The sequence below is a fragment of the Botryllus schlosseri genome, chromosome 4 (genome assembly GCF_051294905.1).
Source record: "Botryllus schlosseri isolate E-star chromosome 4, Bs_hap1, whole genome shotgun sequence".
NCBI lineage: Eukaryota > Metazoa > Chordata > Ascidiacea > Stolidobranchia > Styelidae > Botryllus > Botryllus schlosseri.
Genome location: NC_137239.1, coordinates 12,899,035 through 12,918,604, shown reverse-complemented (window position 1 = coordinate 12,918,604; position 19,570 = coordinate 12,899,035). Strand labels below are relative to the sequence as shown.

Genomic DNA, 19,570 nt, shown 5'->3' with positions numbered 1-19,570 from the left:
GTAAAGTATGCTCCTGTGTCATAGAGCCCTACGAAATGAGTCCACATACCCCGTAAAATTCCGCTCCAAGCGCTGTGGCTTAGCTCAGGCGAACAAGTATTTCGTACTTTAGGTGTCAAATCATCTTTCTTATGATTGATAAGCTTAGGGAGAATTAATCAGAAAATTTTGTAGAGTACCGTAGGCATCGATTCATTAAGTGAAATGGGCTTCCTTATCTTAAATTGAAACGGACAGAATAAATCGAAACAATTTGCAGAGTCCCGTAGGCGTCAAGACATAGCTCAGGCAGAGATTACAGCCTAATAACGCGCGGAAATCGAGTGGGATGTTATAGGAAGCAAGACGAATCATTGTAAAAGTGTTGCAACTTAATTAGGCCTACATATGTAATTCCATCACTAAAGTTGATCAGGCATAGGTAGCCTACGTGCTACGCTCCTGCGAACAGATTCACGCTAAGTTGGTATAGAACTGCGTTAGTTTTAAAGGTGTTCCATCATGAAATGTGTGATGAAATTTGATATGTTCCATTGTCATAATGTCCTACACCTGTGAACCAATCTTCAAGTTGCGCATTCAATGTTTAGCTTGCTAATTCCGTTATTAAAGTTGAGTATGCATAGGTACGTGCTACGCTCCCGCAAAAGTCGGTATAGAACTGCGTTAGTTTATAATTTATTCAATCATGAAATGCGTAACAAAATTTGACATGGTGCATTGTCATAATGTCTTACAACTGCGTACCGAGTTTCAAGGTGGCGAGTCGAATATTAGCATGGTAATTCCGTTATTAAAGTTTACTATGTATAGGTACGTGCTACGCTACGGAAAAACAGATTTAGCCAAAAGTCTGTATAGAACTGTATTGGTTTTAAAGGTGTTACATCAGGAAATGTCTGACGAAATTTGGTATGGTGCATTGCTATTATGTCCTACAACTGCGTACCAACGTTCAAGGTGAGAATTTAATGTTTAGCATGCTACTTCTGTTATTAAAATTGACTATGTATGGGTAGGCCTATATGCTATGTTCACGAAAAGCAGATATGCGTAAAAGTCGGTATTCGACTGCGATAGTTTCAAAGGTGTTCCATCATTAGATGTGTGATGAAATTTAGCATGGTGCATTGCCATAATGCCCTACAACTACGTATCAAGTTTAGAGTTGGGATTCAATGTTAAGCATGGTAATTCCGTTATTAAAGTTGGCTATGTATGGGTACGTGCTATACGCTCCCGCAAAACAGATGTACGCAAAAAGTCGATGTAGAGCCGCGTTAGTTTTAAAGTTGTTTCATCATGAAATGTGTGATGGGATTTGGTATCGTGCATTTTTGTAATGTCCTATAACCGCGTACCAACTTTCAAGGTGGGAATTCAATGTTTAACACGGTAATTCTGCTATTAAAATTGACTATGTATAGGTATATGCTATGTTCACGCAAAACAGATATGCGTAAAAGTCGGTATTCGACTGCGTTAGTTTTAAAGGTGTTCCATCATTAGATGTGTGATGAAATTTAGCATGGTGCATTGCCATAATGCCCTACATCTGCGTATCAATGGTGATGTACTAGTATAATGCACATTTCGGAGAGATTAAGTAAAGCAATGATCTCAGATAAATCCGTTAAATTAAGGCAGAAGTAGCAATTTACGAAGAAAGTTAGCATTCTAGGCCTATACTTCTGTTTAATACTGAAAATGCCATGAAGTTGAAGCGAACTGAAATCATAAACACTTTAGTATTAGGTCCATATACGCAATAAGCTACTTTAGTATTCTGATGGCTTGGGATAAAATGTAATTTTTCGTGCTTTTTTATTTTTTAATAAAATCAGTATTCATTTTACAGAAACGTCGTGTAAAGGTAAAGTACTTGTACATTTCGGAGTACTCAAGTATAAGTTCTGGTTAGCTAAATTTCGATGTCATAGAAATACCACAAAGTGTGCTACTTGCACTTCTTCAGAGTACTCAATTAGGTTTTTAGCTATATGCAACAAATACTTTCGGGTGTTTTTGATATTGGACTGCTCCAACTCCATGATAATTATAGTATTAAGCAGAAATGAACCTACAATACGAACGTTTTACTTACTCGGAAATGACTACTTTTACGTTAATTTATAAAACTCAAGTAAAGCTCACGAAATCCATAGTGTAAACGTCTCTAATGCGCTGAAAAAGGCAGAAAAAGTACTCAATACGCTAAATTTGAATCTAAAAATATTAATTCTCGTAAAACGTAGTGGGTGTGGGATTCGAACCTATGTGAACACTTGTTCATTGGAACTTAAGTCCAACGCCAAAAAGCTATACTTTACAAAATTTTTGGAGTACTGACTTTTTTAGGTAAATTCTGTTACGCGCTTAGTTACTAACTCTGAAAGCCAGCAAAATTTGTGGTATTTGATCAATATGGAAATTAGTGCACTTTGCGTTTAGGTTGTGTTGAAAACATGAGTAACTTAGAACACTTGTTCATTGAAACTTAAGTCCAACGCCTTAACCGTTCGCTCAAGCCAGTTCCGTTGCTACGATATCTGAGAAATCTATTAAATTGGGGTAGAAATAACTATTTCCAAGTAAGTTTCACGAAGTCTCGATACGCTATATTTAATCTAAAAATATTAATCCCCATAAAACGTACTGGGTGTGGGGTTCGAAGCCTAGAATAATAAGCGGATCGTGATTGAAAATAGAAGGAGGATCACTGGATTAACGTTTATGGAATACTCCGCAATGTAAAATTAGTATATACTGCACAAAATCCAGAGTGTAAGAGTCTTTACTGCATCGGAATAGTGTAGTTTTCTATCCACTTTACAAATAACCGGATCCGGATATCAACTCTGAATCGACAAACCAATGAACAATATTCAAACATGTTACACCCCCCTCGTGTTTCCATGAAAATAACAAGACATTACACATCCAGTATACTTCACGATTGTTCATAGATACCAAGTATTCGCGTAAACGAGGTGTGTGACATTACATACAACATGGATAACATCATGGCCGGCATTATAAGCATCATGGATTACAAATTCATGTTCTGAAGTCTCATACATGCACCGACTCTGTACATTCAATGTGGGGGTAGCTGACTTGGAGACAGAAAAACACACATATTTGACCGTAACATGGTCTTAGTATGAACCGACATGCATTCGAATTGTGGAAAAATGTGTCGCACACTATTTCACCGAGATTACAACCCTTTCACGGATATTCGTTGGTGCTATCGATACGGTGAACAGCACGTTATGTATAGCGATATCTTCACAGTCAAATACGCGAACCATGCACAAGCATATACCCCGACTTTCGTTGAATATTCACGACACCAACAAATCTGTACATCTCCTTTCCCTCGACATCAATGATAGAATCCTCATCCCAATGCGCAGTACGAATGGTGGGTTCATCGGGTGTAAAATCCAAATCAAATGACACCAAGGTCTGCTTTCTCATTTTCAATATTTCCACCACCGCATCTTGTCTGTGTCTTAGCACTACCGTGTGAGGATGGCGAAATCTGTGGGTGGTAACACGAATGGACATGATATTCTTCGATATGATCAACTGAAACCTCGGATGTGGTGGGTTAGAGTCTTGTCGTGATGGTCCGTTTCGAAATGCAAGCGGATGAACTAGACCAAAAGTTTCGAAGATGCTAATAATAATTTCGCGTAGGCTATGCATACAAATGAGGAAAGTTACATCAACGCGTGTTAACTATCGAGTTATCGAATGATTTTTTCCTTACATCAAAACAACTAGAATGTGTAACTACATTAAAAAAACGTATCTAAATGAGCTCCAGGGCATTGTGATTATGCAGCATACCAAATTTCATCACACATTGCATGATGGAACAACTTTAAAACTAACGCAGTTCTATAGCAACTTTTGCCTAAATCTGTCACTTTTTACGTGGAGGGACTACATAGCGAAGTACTTGTACATTTTGGAGCACTCAATTATAGGTTTGGCCTGCTTGCGCTATACTTAATGAATCACTCCTGTGTCATAAATACTTGAGTTGTTGGTGCGTGTAGACAAAAAACCTACTTGAGAACATAAATTTCATTTTTTCAATAAAATTAGTATTCATCTTACAAAAACGTCGTGAAAAGGTAAAGTACTTGTACATTTCGGAGTACTCAAGTATAGGTTTTGTCATCTTATTATATGCTCAGTATATTATATGTCAAGAATTGTGGAGCATTTATGTGGGTCTCCAGGGTGCTCTTCATTGAGTGTCCGTGTTGAGCGATAAGTTTAATTCGCAAAATTAGTGTGTTCAAATCAGGCCTGTCGCCAACATAGTGATGTCGCATAAGCCCTAAATACACATAATAGAATATCAAGGAAAGGTATCATCTAACGTATAATGAATGTTATTTATTTCTCGGAAGCAAGTTATTATCAAAACATAGTGGTCAAAATTATCGCAGAGCAATACCGATTTTGCGTAAATTCCGTTATGCGTCCGACTATGTTACTAGGGATTTTGTAGTTAGTTAGGAAATTAGGAGTCCTATCTTCCCAATCGGTATGGAACAACATCAAAATCATCACAAAGCAATATCGAATTTTGCCTGCATTCTGTTATGTGTTTTACTACGGTAGTATGCGCATCTGCATACAGGTGTCCAGACGTGGACTTTCTACTATATTCGCTCCGAACATTATAGCAGCACCCGACGCAGCTTACATTATTACGTTGTAAGACGCCGGCGGCGTTTCACTGTCGGTTTAATCACCCTTATTCTAGTGACATGAAAAGGACTGAATCGTATGAAATGTGGTCACTACAAGAATCGAGCGAAAGCGCTGTTTCACGTCGTCTTGCATCGGTCACGATTAGTTTTACTTTTCAACTAACTTGTTGTCTGTCGTTATATTCATTAGACTCGCTTTCATGCGGCTAATTTGTCCTTATCATTATAACGTCGGTGATCGCGTACCTGCGGCGAAGGTGTTCGTTTAATTATAGCAACGAGAACCGGACCCCTGCGGCTAGCCGTTGGCATTTTAGTGCTGAGTTAAATACCCTTATACTCGACATGCAAACATTATACAGGTAGCGGTTATACTGCGAGCTGATGAATTCGTCATCTATTCGCCCAGCGTAGTTGTTCCTAATCCCGACCTTCCGCTCGTATCGTATATACTACAAGCCAGTGATCGCTACATCAAACAAAACGGTCAGATCGAACGCAGGAACTCGGATCGCAGTGTCGGACGGCAGCAAAGCGGTGTACCTCGAAACATCAACCGATCTGGAGGATTTCAGCTAGTGAATCGACGCAATAACGATCAACGATATCATTGATATGCTCTTTTTACGAAATAAAATGAACTCGTACACTATACAATGCTATTTCAAGGAGACTGAGTAAAGTGTTAGAAGATATGAAAAGCGCTGAATTCTAACGTATAATGAATGATATTTATTTCTCGGAAGCAAGTTATTCAATACATATTGCTAAATACACATGGAAAATCGGTATTGAAATTCACAAAACATTAGAATATCTAGGCGTGGCAATGGGCGTCATATAGGCGTGGTGATTAGGGTTGGGCATGAAAAGGGGCGTGGCAATTAGGATGACGTGGCGCTCTCTGATTGGCCTGCAACAAAAGTAGACCCCCTCACTACTAACGACGCCTTGCTCTCTGTACTCACTACCAGCATCAGGATTAGTCTCAGGGTGACCTACCTGGAAATTAATTAATGGATGTTCAATGTTTTTTTGTTATTTTCAAACAAGTTTGGAGAAATTTGTCAGCAATGTAAAAGACTCAACAACTGGAATGCAAATTCAAAATTGGCGTAAGATATACCTTATGTATTCTATTAGATTGAATTTGAGCGTCCGTCGACGCCTAATTCAATTAGTATGTGTTGGCGGTCGTAGACATGCAAATTGCAATTACGAATTCACTCCCGCATTTTCGAGAGATTTTAGTTAATCTTGAAATTTTCTTCGCCCTCCGCGCAATTCAACAAGACTTCATTTTTCGATTTTAATGCAGTAGCGCCCTTCCTAATCTGAGCCGGAATGGGAATTGGCAAGAAATAACAATTCGTTCGCGACCCTGAAAAAGTTTCGCGCCCCGCGCGACAATATGCACCTCCCGGCAACTATTCATAACATTGCTACTCGCGATTTCGGTGCGTACAATAGGAATTTTGCGTCCAGATCGTTCATTGCGGCTATGCCCTGGAATGCGGCCTTACGCTACATAAGCAATCGAAATGCCGCCATGATTATCAAAAACGTTGCCCACCTCTGTATTAGATGATGTGCTCTTTTTGACATGACGATAATTGCAAGGGGGGTCAGGGGGCGCGATTTTTTTGACCTACTCCAAGGGGGGCGCTTGTCAAAAAAGGTTGAGAACCACTGCTTTAGAACCAAATCACTGGTGAGTATAATCCATTTCAGTGCCGGTCTCAAGTTTAGGCAAATGTTACGATTGTGGAGAAAAGGATGATAGCGAAATGTAGCTCAATATAGAACATTGGTTAATTATTCCGTGTTTACTTACCACGTCGTTTTACAAGAGAAATTGAAGATTCCGTGTCTCGCACTCTATGCTTCAAGTCTTTTATCTCTAAAAAAATTAATTTGAAACGTTTATGCGTAGAAACCGTTCATAGAATGCAGTCGACTCCAACAGTCAAACTGAAATTGTTTATACCTGCGAGAAGAGAAAGCTATGTCCTTCTGGACTATATCGCTTTATTGGATTTATTAAATATCAATTATTATTTGTGTATAGAAGGTGTTGTACTATAGTAACAATATAGCTATAAAATTCTGGAAAATCTCAAGTAGAAGCTACGAATGTAGAAAAAATTATCTAGTCCAAAGGATCGAATTGAAAAATTACAATCAAAATAGACTAGTGTCTGTAAATTACCAGCAAGAACATGTCAAATTCTAAGATGTAATTTCGAAGATACCATTTTACGTGCTATAGATATTTCGAAGCATTGGTTTGAGGTGGTTTTACGACAGACGTTGTAAACATATTCAGTGGGTAGGCTCGCTGGATGAAATCTTGAGGCAAAGAATTGGCATGGTCGTTACAATGATTCGGGAGCGTGAACTACTTGCACCACGCGTGTAGACTTCTATGGAATATATATATATATGTAGACCTATTGTAAGGTGAGACATGTCTGGTATTGAACGCAGCTGACGATTAAAGTACATACGGACTACATAATATACAGTAAAAAATCTGCGCGAAATATGTCACTATGAATATGTCGAGCAGTGAATCTTTTAGTCTACTGGGATGTGATCCAAACGTTTAGTTTTTCAACATATAGGTGTCTGCATACTTTGGTTTCTCATTTGTTATGTTTGGATGAGTCGTGTCAACTTTTTCGTATGACTTGACTTGACTCGAGTCATTTTGCAAAAATTGCTGGACTTGACTCGGCACTTCAGAAATGTGGATTGAGTCGGAGCAATATTTACGAGTCAATTTCAAGTCATCAAGGTAACATAGTGTCGATTAAATCACTGTATCTTGTGCATGTTCAGCTAGTTCGTAATACTCCGGTGTCACTTGTGCCAGCAACCAGTCATTTACCGAATGTGCGTTTCACTGATCCTCCATTGTTACATCACAAATAAATTGATCGCAAACGACATGATCACAGCGTACGTTGTTGTAGTATGCCGAGAGTAAAGTATTCTAGTAGCGCTCACGTTAACCCACCCTATTGCATGATTTAAATGGAAAGAATATAGTTCATGCATTTATATTCTGACCGATATGTAGATGGTTAGAGTATTGTGCCATATCAATTTGTTTCAACTTCTCGAGGCTTCGTGTTCGATCATACTATATTCCAGATGGAATATAGCATATAGCTATACAGTTAATCACGTATTTTATTAGCAGTACTACGTCCGCGTGAGCGACATAGCGCATTTTTCATGCATATTTAACTTTATATTCGGTATTCGATTCACGTTAAGTGGCCAATCAATCTGTCTATAACACAGCTAGCGAAATGCAGTGACTTTGGATGATCACTCATTCTTCGAAAATTAAATTTGACTTGAATTGTGACTTGACTCGTGACTTGACTTGACTTGAATTGACTCGAGTCAAGATGTGCAATGACTCGAGATGATTCGTGACTCGAAGGTAGTGACTTGATCACGACACTGCTCATTTGCCCATCAATTGAATGGGGTATAAGTGCAAACATTTCAAATCAACTATTGTTTTTACAAATTTGCTTCATTTCAAATACTAGTGTCGATGTTAGTTGGTTAACATCGCCCAACACAGAACTCTGCCTCGTTGGTCAGCAGGTCTGAAGAATGTATGTATGTATAGGGGGGAGGGGGTGCTTCTCGGCTAACTGAGGCCTTTTGCACCATGCCTATTTTGTTCATTAATACAACTATAAGTCTCTAGTGGACAATATAACAAAGTCTAACAGTGATTGTAGCGTGTGAGGACTTTTCAAAAGCGAACTAAGCGAAAGTGGAATATTGTGTCTATGTGCGGATTGAATTAGATGGACCCTGGCTCGGTCGTAGCGATTGCATGTAGTAACAAAATGGTCAAGCGTCTCTAGTTGATTACACGTGTCGCAAAGTCTCGTTTCATGAAGTCCAAGTTTATCCAGATGAGCGTTTAGTCGACAATGCCCCGTTTGCATCCTAATGAGAATGGACGATTCTCTACGGGAGAGCCGCGGCATGTTCGTATGATCATCGATGCTTGAAAAAATTCGTCGATATTGCGACTCAATGTCGATTTGAGTCCAGTGATAATCCCATTTGGTTTTGTAGAATTCGTGGATCAGAGTTCTTGCTTCGTTCGTAGATATGTCATGTTTTTCTATGTTGTTTGGTAGATCGTTTGCTGCGTCTCGCGCCAGTTGATCAGCTCTCTCGTTGAAACCAACATTCTTGTGTCCAGGTATCCATACCATCGAAACTGATTTCTTATTGAAGGCCAAGACGTTGTTGCGTTCTTGTATGTCGATGACGATGTTATCCGTTGTAGTGGTCGTGTTAATTGCTGTCAGAGCGCTTTTGCTGTCTGAAAAAATCTTGATGTTAGAATTTGGCAAGCAATTTACCGTAACCCAGTCCAACGCTGCTCTTATTGCAATAAGCTCTGCTGAAAATATCGACAATACGCCCATTAGTTTCTGGTTCCAGGAGTGATTTTCCTCGTCCACGTAGAAGGCTGCTCCACATTGGTTATCGTTCTTTGACCCGTCTGTATAGATTTTTATAGAGTCAGCGTAGTGATAGTCAATATACTGTTCGCACTCCCGTTTGACGATTTCGGGATGTACTATGTTTCTAATCGATGATTCGATTTTCAAGTCAATCGAGTACTTCATTGCTTTCCATGGTGGCGTTGGCAGGAGATTTCGTTTCGCTATACCGAAATTCTGAAATATAGGAGCACGTTTCGTCAGCATGTTAAATGTAATAAAATGTTCCGAGTCAGGAAAGATTTCATGCCATGATTCCTGTGTAATTGATTGACATGGATGGGAATCGTGAGCCATAATGACCGACCTATATGTTAGGCATGCCTGGACCTGTCTAAGGTGCATGGGCATTTCTCTGCACGAATGTTGCAGTGGGTATATTGGGGTACTTTTCATTGCTCCGCAACATATTCGGAGCGCGGTATTCTGGATAGTGGCGATTGGTCTTCTGACATACTTCGGGGAGAACACGTACGCTTCCATGCAGTATTCGATGACCGACCTTATCAACACCCTATACAGAATCAGGAGACAAGATTTGGAAGCACCCCAATTAGTTCCTGGCAGGCAGCGCAGCACATTCAATCGCATTGTGCATTTCTTGACCACAGCTTTGGAATGATGTGCGTAGTTCAGCCGAGAGTCAAAAGTGACTCCTAGGTATTTGTACTGCTTGACAAATCTAATATAGGAATGGTTGAGCGTTAGTTTGACGGCAGGAATTTTTCTTTTTAGTATTTAGACTGAGTCCCCATTTCTTGCACCATGATTCTATTACGGTTAATGACTCTTGGATCGCGGTTCTTATTTTATCAAAACTGAGGCCAGATTCCCAGATGCAGACATCATCTGCAAATACGTTTATAATAGTTTTAATCATTTCGGGGAGATCGTTCATCATTACGGTATACAGTAATGGACTTAAAACGCTTCCTTGAGGGATGCCTTTTTCAACTTTATGACTGTCCGACACCTTATTTCCTACTCTGACCTGAAATGTGCGGTTATGTAAGAAGCTGTGAAGCCATCGCATAAGTTTTCCCGATAAGCCCATTTTTTGCAGTTTGATTATTATTCCGTCCCTCCAAACACGATCATAGGCCTTTTCGATGTCCAGAAATATACAGATTGCGGATCTTTGATTTCCCAAGGCCTTGTAGAGATCATCATGTAACGCCATCACACTATCTTTAGTTGACCTGCCATTGCGAAATGCGCTTTGAGATGGGTGGAGGATTTTTCGGTTTTCAAGCCACCAATATAGCCTTTTGCAGATTAGCCGTTCCATTATTTTGCACATATTGCTGGTGAGAGCGATCGGTCTGTAACTCTTTATTGAATTTTGAATTTGACCGTTTTTCGGGATAGGTACGATGATGGAGTGACGCCATGCTGATGGGCACTGGGATGTCTTCCACACCTCGTTAATGGATCGTAATAGAAGGTTTAGACAGGAGGGTGGTAAATTCATTATCATTTGATAGCATATTCGGTCGTGGCCTGGAGCTGTATTCTTCCGAGGCTTTAATGTTTGTATAAGTTCCGAAACACTGAATTCGATGTTTATTCCCGTGGTGTCATCTTGCATTTCGCATAAGCGTTGGTGCATTGCTTGCTTCATAGCATCGCGTCTATGTCGGAATTCTGGTTGAAGGCTATCATCACTACTGACACTCGCAAAGTAGGATGCCAGTGCATTTGCTTTATCCTGCTCTGTTGTGTACACTTGATCGCCGACTTTAAGGGAGGTGATACGACTCCAGGTGCGACTTCCGCTCATGGATTTGACTACGTGCCAAACACGCGCCAAGTTTGAATTTTCAGTGAAGGAACTGCAAAAGGTTTCCCAGTATTGTTTTTTGGCGGCGAGAATAGTTTTCTTTGCTTGTGCGCGTCGACGCTTGAAGTTGATAACGTCCTCCGTGATGAAGGTCAGCTTCATCTTTTTGAAGGCCGCACGTTTGAGGCGAAGGGATTTCGAACACTCTTTATTCCACCATGGAACGGAGCTTTTGGAGACCGGTCTAGTTCAGGAATGCTTTTCACTGCGGCGTCTATAATGATAGTTGATATGTCCTCCATTTTTAGAGGTGTATCGCAGGCGACGGAGAATCGCTCACTACAGAGGCTTTTGAATTTATCCCAATCCGCGCGATGAAATGACCAACTCTTCGTGTATGTCTGCGAAGTATCAACCGTTACGCTGAGTTCTGTGAGTACGACGTAATGATCGCTTCCTAACAGATAATCAGTAACATCTGTTGAGACGTTATGGGCCAGGTCTTTGGTGCATATTGTCAGGTCTAATAATGAACTATTGTCGGGAGATTGGGATGAAATGTCAATCCTGGTCGGGATAGTGGTGTTTATTACCACAAAATCCTTGGTATCAATAACATGGTAATGATGTCTACCGCAACTGTTTATTCGGTCGCTCTTCCACAAGGGATGATGGGCGTTAAAGTCTCCGACTATAATGCACTTTGTGGTGAAGGGGCAGTAGTGTAGTAGATCGCTCGTGATGTGGCAGGGGCTCTTATGGGCGGGGTGGCATGGTGCCGAGAAACCGGGGGTGGCATGGTGACCCTTATGTCTTATGGCGGGGGTGGTGAGTCACCATTGCGTCTTATGGCGGGGGTCGCATGGTTACCTTTTCGGGTATACGTGCGGCGGCACGGCGTCGTGAAAACTCGTGGTGGCATGGTTACCTTTTCGGGTATACGTGCGGCGGTACGGTGCCGTGAAAACTCGTGGTGGCATGGTTACCTTTTCAGGTATAGGTGCGGTGACATGGTGACCTTTCAGGTAGAGATGATTTGACTAACGTTGTGGGTATAGGCTGCGGCGATGACCTGCCATGGATTGTTTGGTAGTGAACTAACGTTGTGGATATAGACCGCGGCGATGATGTGCCTGTCTTGTATTCTTACGCGATCTCTGGTGATTCGCCATGTGTTCTTATGTGTGCGTCGGCATATCGCCCTTTCGGGTATAGACATCTCTCGCACGTCGTACTTTCGCATGTCGTGCTTTCGCGTATAGGTTGTGTTGGCGATTCACCATGTGTTCTTATGGGTGCGGTCGTGATTCGTACTTTTAGGTATAGACATCTCTCGCATATCATACTTTTGGGTATAGGCATCACTAAACAGGAAATTCACTAATCCGCAGTGCATTGCGCGATTTTGAAAACCAGATGTTGGCGGTTTTGTGTGACCCACTAAATACGTCCGTTCTGGAAATTCGGAGCGCACACTATCGTATCGATTATTCCACTAATTCGGTAAGTACTATTACATACAGGAGTATTCAGTATTCAGCAACGACACGAAAAGCGACCAACAAATAACCGCACTCGTAAATTAACACCTAAAAAAGTGTAAAATAGATTGCAAATCCCGCGATCGCTAACAAGATAATGTCTCGGGTATAACCATTTAGTGACTTGGTGTTAAAGACATACCGATCGCTCACAAGGTAATATTTCGGTAATTAGTTTGTCACAGAGCCGTCGCAGATGGTGATTCGAAAACCAACAATTTGACACTTTCTGGTGGTCGCTATATGTTTTGACATTTCGAACAGTGGCTGACTTTAGTTGCACGCTAAGAATTATGAGAATATTCAATCAATGTGTCAATTTGTCAACTTGAAATGAAACTTACTACACAACTCAAGTTGATTCGTATCTGAATGTGTTAATTCGGTACAATTCTAATTATTTTGAGAAATCTTTTGATTCGACCGTAACCCGAATATTACTGACGCCGACTTTCAGCCGCATCGAATTATTCGCACATTCCGCGCCACTGTTTTCGCACTTATAGAATCAATACCAACTATAACTCTACAAGAATCAAGAATCACAAGTATGTGCATTACACAGTTATTGTCTTTATTAACTTGAAATCAAACGCTTAACAAAAACGCGCAACTAATCATTTGGCAACTCTAGCATTACCAAAAAATTCCAGTACTGTTGATTGAAAATCCCTGAGTCATTATTATCAAAAATGTTATAGTACCACATCGGGATCCATTCGCGGGATGTACTAAAGGTAAATCCAAATAATCCACATTCGCGGGATGTACTAAAGGTAAATCCAAATAATCCAGAATGAAATATTTGGACTTTGACATAGTGTGAATTGAAATAGGATTGACAAACACGACTACCAACTTTGATCCAGCCACATTTCAAGATCATACTTTGAAACAAGTAATGTAACATTACAACTCTATTCACGATCCCGCTTTCCATTTGTCAAAGAGATATTTTAACATCTTACCATACTCAAAAGAATTATTCACAACATTAACAATTGTTAAAAATCTAGTTTTCACTTACTTGATTATATCACTGCAACTCATAAATTTGAATTAATTCATCCTGGCTGTATTCGTATGCTCGGTCTTTTTTATTCAATTGTAAAGGTTGTTACTATTCTGAAGACAAAGTATTTACTAATCGGTGCATATACGATTTGACTTGGACATATTATATTTTGAGTATACGAGATTTGAATGTCTGACCAATAACTGAGAAATAATTTATCACAATTAAATCCGTAATATTACAGCGTAAAAGATATTGGAATGTCAGCAACTCTGTAAGGTCATAGTTACTACCACTAATTTACCCGACCAACTCGTCATGATCATTCCTGAAATCAACACAAACGTGACCACTGACTTGAGTTAACCACAAAACAGCATCAAGTTTTAAATCCACTTGTAGCTTACGGCTTATTTGAATGCGGGTTATGTTTTGTTGTAATTGAGTGTACGGAAATAGTATTACGTCTCGACATATCACCATGTCGGAATTTGTGACAGAGAATTGAAACATATGCACTTTACAGAGTGTGAAAATATCACTTTGAGTATCGAGTACCGTTCGAAGCTAGCGATCAATTCTTAATCATTTCAGTAACTCCCCATTGTGTGTGCTAAATGTAAAATATCGCGAGGTTATACACTCTAAGACTTTGATCATTACAAAAGTAAATTGTGATATGTTTGTTGGATGCATCCAATTCAACTAGAAGTGTCTAGTGCCCAACACTCGTAATATCAAAAAAGTACTTGCTACACTGTTATTTGCTACGTGTTATGCATTGTTGTTCATTTGTAGTATTGAATGAAATTGTTCTCGAATCCTCAAATAATAATTCCCGACATGAAACCAACCCGCTGAAAGTCGTTACCATCACGAAGATACAATGTGTACGATGTTTGTCAAATGTGTCCTACCTGGCCAACAGAAAACAATTTTCACTAGCTTGGTAATGAAACCGAAGTCTCCATTCGATATATTGTTTGCGTCAAATACTTTACAACGAACACATTTGCGTGGTTGAGCTTTACATCATCAGACTGTCATCTGTACATCAAGAATACATCCGACTTGTAACTGGATCGTTTACCTAACCGAGTTGTATGCACAGTTTGATATTTTTGTCATTTAGTGATTGCTGAACATACCACTTCGACATACCGCGTTGATCTTAATTTCCACCATCGTGATAAGTGAAGTACATTTGTTTTGAATTCATAACAATAGGCTTTTCTACGACATGATAAATTATTGATAAGTTCCGCTTAGAAGATTGGTTGCATATCACGAAAAATAATATACCACACATATTATTACTGTTACTCCATTCATCGGTATTTTTTCCGTTGTCGATTTTCAAACGAGTAAAATTTTTTACTTGAGTTGCTCTGCTTACTATATTTAAATGTAAACTCGCCCGTCTTTCAACAACAAACAAAGTTAAAAAAGTATGCAATCAAACACAACAAGTTTTACGATACTAATTATTATCCCACATAACCCATTTCTTACCGAAGACACAAGTTGGATGCATGTCGGTTCATACTAAGACCGTGTTACGGTCAAATATGTGTGTTTTTCTGTCTCCAAGTCATCTACCCCCACATTGAATGTACAGAGTCGGTGCATGTATGAGATTTGATAACATGAATTTGTCATCCATGATGCTTGTAATGCCGGCCATGATGTTATCCATGATGTATGTAATGTCACACACCTCGTTTACGCGAATACTTGGTATCTATGAACAATCGTGAAGTATACTGGATGTGTAATGTCTTGTTATTTTCATGGAAACACGGGGTGTAACATGTTTGAATATTGTTCATTGGTGTGTCGATTCAGAGTTGATATCCGGATCCGGTTAATACTTTCTCGGGTTTCCGATTTCAAACTGAACGGTGGGATATGTATTGACCAATAAAGAGTGACACAATATAGTAAACATGTGTGAGAAAACTCACAAGTAGTCCGGAACTGTTAGCACGACGAGAACCTAAATTCAACCATTATCCGTGTACCAAGCAGTTACCAAAGTCGTGGAGGTTGCTAATTTCAACATATTGACTCTGTGGGAGGCTAAAGCACGAACCGGGACACACACACACACAGACACACACACACCAGGACATACAATATCCGTCGATTTCCAAAACATACATTTCGATATACAATGGTATGCTGTTATTTCATGTGGTTAACCGCTGATATAGATGCGATGCGATCGATGCGGGTATACTCTGAAACCGGTTGTCGGTTTATATTTTCGTCACTGTTCGTTGTAATCAATTTCAAACTGTCGCCAATACAATAAATACCAAATTGATGCGTGTGGTTGTCAGATTTCAAAACGAAAATGATATTTTTACTTAGGTAAACATCACATCTCCAAGAGAAAATGACGTTGTTACTCAGAGAAAAAAATATATTTCCAAACGAAAATGGTTTATATTTCCAAACGAAAATGGTTTAGTACCCAGGGAAAAAATATATTTCCAAGGGAAAAGGGTTTGTTACCCAGGAGAACATGATTAGTTACTCTAGGTAAAAGTATTTTTCCAAGTGAAAATGTATTGTTACACGGGGTAAACGCCCGATCTCCAAAAGAAAATGATATTTTTACTCGGGTAAACGACGGACCACCAAGTGAAAATGGTTTGTTGCTCAGGGAAAAAGGTTTGTTACCCGGGGAAAAAATATATTTCCAAGTGAAAAAGGTTTGTTGCCCAGAGAAAAAATATATTTCCAAGTGAAAAAGGTTTGTTAACCAGAGAAAAAATATATTTCCAAGTGAAAAAGGGTTGTTACCCAGAGAAAAAATATATTTCCAAGTGAAAAAGGGTTGTTACCCAGAGAAAAAATATATTTCCAAGTGAAAAAAGGTTTATTAGCCGAGGAAAAAAAAATATTTACAAGTGAAAATGGTTTCTTACTCTGGGTAAACGTCAAATCCCCAAAGTAAAATAATATGTTTAGTCAGGTAAACGATGGACTGACAAGTGAAAGTGGTAATTTTACATAGGTAAACGTCGTGGGTTTAGTGTCGTTGGTGTTGTTAAACGTTATCGCTTGACGTTGGTATACTATTACGAGTGTGAAAAGGCTATGCACGTCTTGTGCGGAGTATCGCGACAGTGAACATATTTTTGGTGTGACGAAACAAGATGGTTGTTTACATGTTAATGCATTTCGATTACCGAGTAGCTGTACAACAGAGAGGAGTCTACAGTTAGTTCGTGCTGTATGTCCCGACGAAAACCACAAGACTACATGTAAATCTATTAGCACAACTCGATGATGTTGATATAGTGTTACTTGAATTAATTATTACCTATTTACACAACATAAAAATAAAAATTCATATCGTAGTAAGTAAGTTTCTTGAACTCGTGCTTGATGAAAACGAATGGTGACAAGTATGCGTTTGAGTGAAAAAGAATTATTTAGAGTAGTGACAGTTTGTGACCAACGAATGCAAATCGATCATGATATTACAATATACGCTTTCGTCAACATAACGACTTGGTGTAGAAATACTTTCACGTTTTTTGAATAACTGGATTCTCGAGACTTGTTACTTGTATGATGTACCGTTGGTGTGCAAACTATAACGACCATTTTGTATGATAGTATGTTTTAGTTGTGAGGACAACCATATGATGACTCACCACTTTTCGTTAGCAAAGTAGATTGATTTGTGTGTAAGATGTAAGCGCCGTAACTAGAAACATATGCACTCTGTTGTTGGAGTAGCTGATTTATTGCTATGACATGGACATATCCTGAAGCCTTGGTTTGTTGTCTTACGAAAGATGACGCGACCTCGGTGTCGTAAATTGTGTTAACTAAACTCGTATGGATACCACAATTGTGCTGGACTTACAAATGGTATTCGTATACTGTACACATAGAAACTTTTGTGTAAACAACTCTGGTGTTTCTGTTAATACTAGTTCTATGTTGAACTACTTGATTATTACGATACATGAACAACCGTTCAGACAATAAAGTTCTTAAGGCATCGAAACAGTGTGAAAGCACCACCAATCATTGTACAGGTTTGTAGCATGAGCGAATATTTTCGTGTAACATGAATATATTTCATATGTCTTCGGTAAGAAATGGGTTATGTGGGATAATAATTAGTATCGTAAAACTTGTTGTGTTTGATTGCATACTTTTTTAACTTTGTTTGTTGTTGAAAGACGGGCGAGTTTACATTTAAATATAGTAAGCAGAGCAACTCAAGTAAAAAATTTTACTCGTTTGAAAATCGACAACGGAAAAAATACCGATGAATGGAGTAACAGTAATAATATGTGTGGTATATTATTTTTCGTGATATGCAACCAATCTTCTAAGCGGAACTTGTCAATAATTTATCATGTCGTAGAAAAGCCTATTGTTATGAATTCAAAACAAATGTACTTCACTTATCACGATGGTGGAAATTAAGATCAACGCGGTATGTCGAAGTGGTATGTTCAGCAATCACTAAATGACAAAAATATCAAACTGTGCATACAACTCGGTTAGGTAAACGATCCAGTTACAAGTCGGATGTATTCTTGATGTACAGATGACAGTCTGATGATGTAAAGCTCAACCACGCAAATGTGTTCGTTGTAAAGTATTTGACGCAAACAATATATCGAATGGAGACTTCGGTTTCATTACCAAGCTAGTGAAAATTGTTTTCTGTTGGCCAGGTAGGACACATTTGACAAACATCGTACACATTGTATCTTCGTGATGGTAACGACTTTCAGCGGGTTGGTTTCATGTCGGGAATTATTATTTGAGGGTTCGAGAACAATTTCATTCAATACTACAAATGAACAACAATGCATAACACGTAGCAAATAACAGTGTAGCAAGTACTTTTTTGATATTACGAGTGTTGGGCACTAGACACTTCTAGTTGAATTGGATGCATCCAACAAACATATCACAATTTACTTTTGTAATGATCAAAGTCTTAGAGTGTATAACCTCGCGATATTTTACATTTAGCACACACAATGGGGAGTTACTGAAATGATTAAGAATTGATCGCTAGCTTCGAACGGTACTCGATACTCAAAGTGATATTTTCACACTCTGTAAAGTGCATATGTTTCAATTCTCTGTCACAAATTCCGACATGGTGATATGTCGAGACGTAATACTATTTCCGTACACTCAATTACAACAAAACATAACCCGCATTCAAATAAGCCGTAAGCTACAAGTGGATTTAAAACTTGATGCTGTTTTGTGGTTAACTCAAGTCAGTGGTCACGTTTGTGTTGATTTCAGGAATGATCATGACGAGTTGGTCGGGTAAATTAGTGGTAGTAACTATGACCTTACAGAGTTGCTGACATTCCAATATCTTTTACGCTGTAATATTACGGATTTAATTGTGATAAATTATTTCTCAGTTATTGGTCAGACATTCAAATCTCGTATACTCAAAATATAATATGTCCAAGTCAAATCGTATATGCACCGATTAGTAAATACTTTGTCTTCAGAATAGTAACAACCTTTACAATTGAATAAAAAAGACCGAGCATACGAATACAGCCAGGATGAATTAATTCAAATTTATGAGTTGCAGTGATATAATCAAGTAAGTGAAAACTAGATTTTTAACAATTGTTAATGTTGTGAATAATTCTTTTGAGTATGGTAAGATGTTAAAATATCTCTTTGACAAATGGAAAGCGGGATCGTGAATAGAGTTGTAATGTTACATTACTTGTTTCAAAGTATGATCTTGAAATGTGGCTGGATCAAAGTTGGTAGTCGTGTTTGTCAATCCTATTTCAATTCACACTATGTCAAAGTCCAAATATTTCATTCTGGATTATTTGGATTTACCTTTAGTACATCCCGCGAATGTGGATTATTTGGATTTACCTTTAGTACATCCCGCGAATGTGGATTATTTGGATTTACCTTTAGTA

General features: G+C 38.9%; 1 protein-coding gene and 1 long non-coding RNA gene across 6 annotated transcripts in view; one reads left to right on the top strand and one right to left on the bottom strand.

Moving 5' to 3' along the window:
* LOC145438137 (uncharacterized) overlaps positions 1-19,570 on the bottom strand; it is a 175,630-nt gene that overhangs the window by 53,219 nt on the left and 102,841 nt on the right. For all 5 annotated transcript variants that reach the window (XM_080315510.1, XM_080315511.1, XM_080315514.1 and 2 more), the window contains one exon: positions 6,571-6,636. In XM_080315510.1, coding sequence (XP_080171636.1) covers positions 6,571-6,636 — 66 coding nt within the window. The remainder of the gene's footprint in view (positions 1-6,570; positions 6,637-19,570) is intronic.
* LOC145438166 (uncharacterized) overlaps positions 1-19,570 on the top strand; it is a 357,286-nt gene that overhangs the window by 243,021 nt on the left and 94,695 nt on the right. The gene's annotated exons all lie outside the window — the stretch shown is intronic.